An 8,017-nucleotide genomic window follows, 5' to 3' on the forward strand; every position below is an offset into this window, starting at 1 on the left:
GGTTTTGGTACCGTTGTGGTTCTGGGGTGTTTTTTTGCTCAGTCTGCTCCAAGATCAACTTTCCAACCAAACTGGAGCTTGCAGCAGCAGGAGGGATTCCTCCTGTGGAAGGACTGTGGTGAGCTTTGCAAGCCTGGGTCTGGGCAGCTGGAGCAGTGGGTGGTCACAGAGATTTGTGGGCATGAGAAATGCCTGGTTGCGTTTTGCAAAGAGAAGGATTTTTTTGAGAGCTAAAAATTTCACTTCTATTCCTGTGCTAGTGAGCTCCGCTCTGATTTTTTTCCAACACTGGAGGCCCTCTCTTGGGTCAGATTTATATTTCTCACCTCTTCCAATTAATTCAGTTGCCTGTGTTTTCTCAGTGGAGAACTCCAGCTTCTCCATTTGTATTAGCTTTGCTTTCTTAGGATTACATTGGTCCAGAGAGCTTTGATATTCCAAGATAGGAGATGCAGCAGCAAGATCAATTTCCAAAAGAAATATCATAAGTAAGCAGTTCACCTGACCAGCCAGGGAAGGACTGAGGCTGAGAGGGCAGGAGGCTCTTGAAATGGCCAAGCAGCCTGATGTTTGCACTCTCCTTTGGGAAACAGGAGGGTATTTAAGGCATTCACCATCAGAGGTTTGGGGTTTTAGGTCTGCACACACGCTGCCATAGCTGACTGTGTGCAGTGTGGGAGCCAAAGGCACTGGCCAGCAAGAGACAGGTAACTCCAGTGTGTTGTGTCCTGTGTGCCAGCACGGCTGAGGAAGCTGGAGCTCCCCTTTGCTCTTGCACGTGTTTTCCTGCATTCAGGATGTCCCTGCTACAGAGACTTTATTTAGGAGCAGAACTGGGAGCTAGGCAGAGAGCTGCAATCACCTCCTGCAGCTGGCTCTTAGAAAAGCTGATTTTCTTGCCTGACACAAAACAGGATGATTGTATCCATTGTTTCGCCAAAACTGATTTTGCTTGTGATTCTTTTTGTTGCTCTTTTTAATCCATTGTCTCAAAGAAGGGAAATCTCAGGGCAGGAGCACTGCTTGAAGAAAGACCTCTGCAAGTCCCTTTTGGTTTTGCACAGGAAAGAGAATGTGATTTAGAGGTGGTATGTGCTTTGTCTGTACCTGCTTCTTAAGGGGGGCTGACCTTGGGGTCCTACCTGTCATTCGTTCTCTCCTTGTCCTACACAGTGGTGCCAGATGCAGGGAGGAGGCACAGGCTGTGGCACGATGGACAAGCCTGTCTGAAGGCACCTCTCTCCTTTGTAATGTAATGCTCCACTTTCTGTACTGAGTAGACAAAGGGCCTGGCTTGCTCCTTGCTGTTACAAGTCATGGAAAAAGTTCCCCTGCTGTGACAGGTATCATGTGTTTGTCTCATGAATAGGTTGCTGGGAGGTAGAATTGCCCTGGGTTTCACACAGTGACCCTGGCTCCCTGTGAGGTGAGGGGCTGGCTCACAAGGTGACCCTGTGAGGTGAGGGGCTGGCTCACAAGGGCACGTCCACCCCGCTTATAAAGGTGCTACGTACAAAAATGCAAAGTTGGTGCTGTAAATTTGCTGTTTATCAGTGAGAATTTCCTCGCTGGTATCGGCCTTTCACTTAGCAGGTACAAGGATTGTGAAGTGAAATGGGGTTATCAGAAAGAAATAGACCCTGCCTGCCTGGGCAGAAGGAAGCAGTGTTGGAGAGTGGGGCTGCCAGGCAACAACCAGTTTGGTGTTCCCAGTTCAGCAAGTGACTGTCAGTGTAAAACAAAGCTGGCAGTGGCTGGTTCCTAAGCGAGGGACACGCTCTGCTACAGGTGAGAAGCACACTCTGTTGCAGCTCTTAGTTCCAGTAGCACAGACTCACTCTCCCTCCTGCTTTCTTGCCTGTCCCATCATGTCCCAGTTTCTGAGTTCCCATGTCCAAGGGCAACAGAAAGGAAGGAGGATTGTTGACTTTGGCTTGTAACTGCAAACAGTGATTGTGTCTTCCTTTTCAGTTACTGGTTGTGATTATGAAGCAAAAGTGACATCCCTAGGGAAACAACAAGATTCCTACAGGCAACTTTGGTGTTATCAGCCACAGTGTCGTGTTGTGGACTGAGGTATTTCCCAGGCAGAGTCCTGGTGCTGGTTTTGTGGAGCTCTGCCACAGGAGAAAAGAGGATTTGAAACCAGAACTTGGTGCTGGTGGAACCAGCAGCTTCTGAGAGCAGAGGACATGGGTGCCTGAGAGAAGTGTGTGATATATGAAGCACTCCTCCTTGGAGCTGAGGTGTCTGTGTAGAGACAACTTGCAAGACACGAGAAGAGTATGGAAATGACTGTTTGGAAAGTGCTTCCAGAGAAAGAGAGTTGCAAATCTGACTGGCAAGAATTGGCATTTCTTTTTGAGGTGGGAGGGGAGCAAGGCTCTTTGAGGCAAAAACCCCACCCCATGAGTTAGAGGTTGTTCCTGGCTGTCTCAGCAAAACCCCTGAATCTACATGGGATGTTTTGGTATCAGCATGCCCTGTCTGCAGGAGGCTGCAGGAGTCAGCCCTGCGAGGGAGGATGTGCCAAAAACGTGTTGTGCTGCCCGTGGGCAGGTGGCTGTGCCTGCTGAGCCTCCTGCACGTCTCTATCCTGGGAGCTACAGCAGGTCTGTGGCTGTCTTGGGTGGGATCTGCTGCACTGCTTCCTCCAGAGTGTCTCTCAGAAGGTGGGGTGGGAAGAGGGGCTCTGTTCCCCAAACCACTGAGGCTCAGAGAGATTCCAGATGCCTGGAGTGTGGTGTGGTTTAACCCCAGCCAGCAACTATGCACCATGCAGCCCTTCACACACTGACCCCCAGTGAGATGAGGAAGAGAACTGGAGAGATAAAACTCCTGGGCTGAGATAAAGACTGTGCAATAGGTAAAAGCAAACCACAGAATTCATTCACCACTGCCATGGCAGGCAGGTGCTCAGCCATCCCCAGGAAATCCAGGCTCCATCATGTGTAAGGGTTACTTGGGAAGACAAACATCATCATTCCACATGTCCTCTCCCTCCCGTCTTCTTGCCCCAGCTTCAGACCCCGAGCATGATGTCCCATGGTCTGGAATATCCCTTTGGTCACTTGGGGTTAGCTGTCCTGGCTGTGTCCCCTCCCAGCTTATTGTGCACCCCCAGCCTGCTCACTGGTGGGCCAAAGAGAAGACTTTGGCTCTGTGTAAGCCCTGCCCAGCAGTAACAAAAACATCTCGGTGCTATCAACTCTGTTTTCAGCACAGATGCAGGAGATAGCCAGCACCAGCTCCTGTGGAGCAGGTTACCTCTCTCCCAGCCAAAGCAGCACAAAGTGAAGCAGCTTGTCTTCCACCACCAACCTCAGACTTTTGTCTTCTTTCTGTATTTCAGAAACTTCAACTCCCTCAGTAAAGAAAATGTGTATGAGAACAACAAGCTGGTAAGTGGCGTTTAATATTTTTACTTTTGTTCTAGTCTGTGACCTGGCACCTTGCTTGTGTGGTTTAGCTGCAGAAACTCAGAGATGCAGTGTGCTCAGTGTGCTGTGTTCCAGTCCTTTGCCTTACTCTGCCTGCATCCAACCTTCTGATTTAAACAGCAGTGTCCAGCTCCAGGCTTGCTGGCTGCTCAGAAGCACCTCAGAGTGTCCATACTTCACTGGCTGTGCAGGGACGCCTGTGTCCTGAGGCAGCAGGAACCCAGACAGAGATGCTGGAGGTCAAAGCATGGATGTGATGCTCCTGAAGGAGCAAGCAGAAGCTGGGAGGTGTGAGAGGGGAAGTCTAGGGAGCATCCCCCCACTTCTGCCTGCTGACAGTGCCTGCAGTGAAGGCTGCTGGAAGGTGGAGGCATCCTAAAACCTCATCCTGCCTGGACACTTCACTCCAGGTTGGGATTCTCATGTTCTCTCCATGAAGAAAGTGGATGGGCCAACCCCCTCCTGCAGTGGATTCAGGCATGGACTTAGTGCTCCAGGGAAGGACTTTTTCCTCCCTGTCTCCCTCACAGAGAGAGAGGCAGCAGATGAAAATGCTTCTCTTCCCTTGGCACTGCTCCACACAGCTTCACGGCTGCTTGGCAGGAGCTGGGGATGGGAACGAGCCCACAGCAGCTTGCTCTTGTCTGGAGGTCCTCTGACACAGTGACCCATCTGAGGTGGTCCTTGCCTCCAGGAGAGCTGGAGGCCCTTCCACGCTCCTTAGCTTCCAGTCCCTCCAGCCCTGGCCGTGTTCCCAGTGCCTGTGACAGACCCCCCTCTCCCCAAGCTGGGGCTGCAGTATCTGCACAGCTATTCACAGTCTCTGGGGTTCCCTGCGTCCTCCTCTCCTCGAGGTGAGATTCAGACCAAGCATTTTTGCCCTTGAAGTCTGCTGTTTGGGAGGTATCAGGGTCTCTTCACCATGGATGGTCATCCTGGCTGGAGTGCTGGGAAGCCTGGAGCCTTGTCCCCTCCCCGGCCGGGCTGATGGTGTCTGCTCTGCGGGGGCTTTGCTGGTCCCTGGGAAATGAGCTGTGTGAGCTGCCTCCACTGCCTTTACTAATGAAAAGCTTCTTTGTGCCTCTCATAAAAAGAGTTGCTCCCTGCCTTTGTTGCAGCCTGTGTCTTCCCCCCCTCCATTTCTTAGTTTCTTTTATGTCCTTTATTTTGCTGTCTTCCTCGAGCCACCTGCTGCAGGATGCCTGGTCTGTGTTGCCCCTTTGCTGCTGGTATCCTGCTGCCTTGGCTCTGCCGTGAGTGGGGTTGACCCCTCCATGTCCCTGTGGGCTCCTGGGGTGGCCTCCCCCCTTGGACTCTCTTTACCCAGGCTCCTGCCCTTCCTCACTCTGGCTGCCCTGATTTCTCCCAGCGCCGTCCTGCTGCTATTGTTCAGACCCTCCTTGGTGCTTCACTATTCCATAAGTTCTTTTCAGGGACAGTGTTTGTTATTCAACTACAGAAAATCTTGTTTGGGCTGCAGTTTGCCATATAAGGTCTGCTGCTGAGGAAGAATGTGTCACTTCTCCAGTGCCAAAAAAAACCAGCCCCAAACCCTAGAGAAATTTCAACTGGTAGCGCTTTTTTGGTAAAGATTTCAAAACTATCTAAAAAGGAGGAAGGGTTCTGGAGGCCTTGGATCCAGTGCTAAAGGATGGTGGTGTGGTGTAGCAGATACAGTGGTAGCCTGTGTCAGAGGAAAGCTTGTGCCTGGCCAGCTCAGATGGCCTCAGGCCCAAGCAGCTGGGCCATGTTAGGTGGTGATCTTGCTGGATCTCCAAGCAAGAGCAGTTCCCAGGGACACGAGGATGCTGTAGGCACAGAGGACACTACCTAATGCTGCTTTCTGCACTGGTCCCCTGGTCCTGGCCAGACCTGTTGTTCAGAGCACCCTCCTCTGTGTGGTCCAGGCAGCCCCTCGCACTTGTTCTGAGCCTCTTGCACTGGTCTTGCCCGTGGCCCCGTGTGGCAGGAGTGGGCATGGCCTGTGTTCCTGCTAGACTGCACATGGGGAATGTCCAGCAAGGAAACTCCACTGGTCAGACCCGTTGTGCAGCCAGTGCAGTGGGGAAAACTCCAAAGAATGTATTAAGCACCAGGTGAGAAGAGAGGCGAGTGCCAGGCTGGGCTGGCACCCGGGATGGGGTACTGGAGGCAGCTGGCTGCAAGTGTGCTTAGTGGCAGCTCAGTTACATTTTTACTGGGATACCCAATGGAAAAAAATGGTAATTTTCTTGGTAAAAAATAATGGCTGTTTGTTTCTTCTAAGCAGGAATTGTTGGCTTGTACACCAACACTGTTGTCCGTGCCAGAGGTCAAATGCGGAGGGTTTTAATATGTCCAAGTCTTTCTTTAACCCTTTCACTGTGAGCTTCAGCAGTAGCTTTCCTTGTGCCTCTGGTCCTGCAAGTGCTCTTTTCCTTTACTGGGTTGACATTTCAAAGGGGATGTTCCAAAGGGGGAACGAAAGGATTTTCTCCTATAAGTCAGGAAGGAAGAAGGCTGGAGAAGGTCCCTAGTAAAAGCCCTACACTCTGCTGAGCAAAGACAAAGTTGCTTTTTTTTTTTTGTCCTCTAGTAAAGGCTCTTGTTCAGAAGCAAAAGAATTTTTTCCCTCCTTAACCTAACTTTGAGCCTGCAGTTTCAAAGCAGAGGATGCCACAAGGAGCAATATTTGCTCCAAATAAACGTTAGGCAGCAGAGAAATAGTTAAACTGGAAGGCAACAAGGTAGCAGGAGTTCTTCTGTACTATCTCCTCTCCAGTCTGGGAGAGAGAAATCTGCAGCCTGAGATTTCCCCTTTTTGGACGGGAAGAGCAGGCAGGAGGTGTTACCATTTGCCCAGGAAGCTGCCTGCAAACCCCCAGCAGCGCCCCGTGCCCTGGGGAGAGCTCCAGGCTGGGCTGGGAGCCTGGCAGTGAGCGTGCCAGCCCGGACCAGCATGTGCCACCTGCCAGGCCTGGCTCGGGCAGAGGCGGAGCAGGAGAAGCCCAGGTGAGTTCCTGTGCAGCGAGCTACGGCCAGCTTGCCAGGCCAGATTTTTGGCTGGGTTCCCAAGTTTCTGAAGGCGGTGGCTGGGAGCCATGGCTCTGCCAGTCCCGGAGCAGCCAGGTGCTGCAGGAGTCAAACTGCTGCAGCTGCTCCCCAGGGGAGTTACTCCCTGAGCTGGGGTGTGGAGTTGCTTACTTCTGATGAGGAGCAACTCCACTGCCTGGGCTGAAGAAGACCCCCCCCTTTTTTTCCTTTTTCTCCCTTCTCCAGGCATTTCGAGTGGCAGAGGAGGAGCTGGGGATCCCAGCCTTGCTGGATGCAGAGGATATGGTTGCTCTGAAGGTACCAGACAGGCTGAGCATCCTCACTTACGTGTCTCAGTATTACAACTACTTCCATGGACGGTCTCCTAGTAAGTACTGCATTCCCTGAAGTGGTGGGAAGGATGTGTGCTTAGTTTTGTGCTTTTCCTGGGCTCCTGACTAGCCTGGAAAAGTAAAATAGACTGCACAGAGACCTTTTGGTACCAGAACTATTTCAGTGAAGGATTTGAACTCTTTACACACTGACCTATGGTGGCATCAGTGCTTTTGGAAGGGCACAGGGCTGTGCCTTTTCTTTAAAACCACTGCCTTAAAATTTAATACACAATCTAAAATTTCTCATGGTTCAGCCAGACAGGAGCAGTGAAGATTTCCCTCTGTGGTCCCTACCTCAGCTTTCCTTTCTCAAGCACCTCTGTCCCAGGCCTTGCCACACTGGAGGGGTGGTGAGAACAGAGTCTAACAGAGCTGAGCTTGTCCCTGGGGCTGTGCCAGTGTAACAGCATCCATGGCAGGGCTTATACAGCACTGAGCTACTGATAGAAGAAAATGACCCCCTTAACTGGCATAATTGTGGTAGCAATCCTTTCAAATGTAGGTTCATACCCTCATTAAGGTTGGACAAGACCTCTAAGATCATCAAGTCCAACCATCCACCCAACACTATGATGACCACTAAACCACGTCAAGTGCCACGTCCACATGTTTTTTGAACCCCTCCAGGGATGGTGACTCCAGCACCTCCCTGGGCAGCCTGGGCCAGTGCTTCACCACTCTATTAGGAAAGAAATTCTTCCTAATATCCAACGTAAGACTTCCCTGATGCAACTTAAGCCTCTTTCCTCTTGTCCTGTCACGGGTTACTTGGAAGAAGAGACCAATCTCCACCTCACTTGCCTCCTTTTAGGGAGTTGTAGAGAGCAGTAAGGTCTCCCTTCATCCTCTTCTTCTCCAGACTAAACAATCCCAGTTCCCTCAGCTACTCCTCCAAAGCCACGTTCCCCAGACCTCTCACCAGCTTTGTTGCCTTTCTCTAGACCCTCTCCAGCACCTCAAGATTTTTCTTATCCTGTGGCTCCCAAAACTGAGCCCAGGACTCAAGCTGTGGCCTGCCCAGTGCCGAGTCCAGGGGCACAGTCACTTCCCCACTCGCTGGACACATGGTTTTTGATCCAGGCCAGGATGCTGGTGGCCTTCTTGGTCACCTGGGCAGGCTGCTGGCTCGTGTTCAGCCAGCTGGCCACCAGCACCCCCAGGTCCTTTTCT

At 51.6% G+C, this 8,017-nt stretch overlaps 1 protein-coding gene across 1 annotated transcript in view; it reads left to right on the forward strand.

Annotated features, from left to right (window-relative positions):
- Positions 1–3,352: 3,352 nt before the first annotated feature.
- The window catches only part of MICALL2 (MICAL-like 2), a gene marked incomplete at its 5' end in the record, with an annotated part of 16,330 nt that continues 11,665 nt past the window's right edge, over positions 3,353–8,017 (forward strand). The window contains 2 exons of the mRNA XM_008937019.1: positions 3,353–3,401; positions 6,699–6,840. Of these exons, the coding sequence (XP_008935267.1) occupies positions 3,353–3,401; positions 6,699–6,840 (191 nt within the window). The remainder of the gene's footprint in view (positions 3,402–6,698; positions 6,841–8,017) is intronic.

Source organism: Merops nubicus, unplaced genomic scaffold (genome assembly GCF_000691845.1).
Source record: "Merops nubicus isolate BGI_N331 unplaced genomic scaffold, ASM69184v1 scaffold13853, whole genome shotgun sequence".
Lineage (NCBI taxonomy): Eukaryota > Metazoa > Chordata > Aves > Coraciiformes > Meropidae > Merops > Merops nubicus.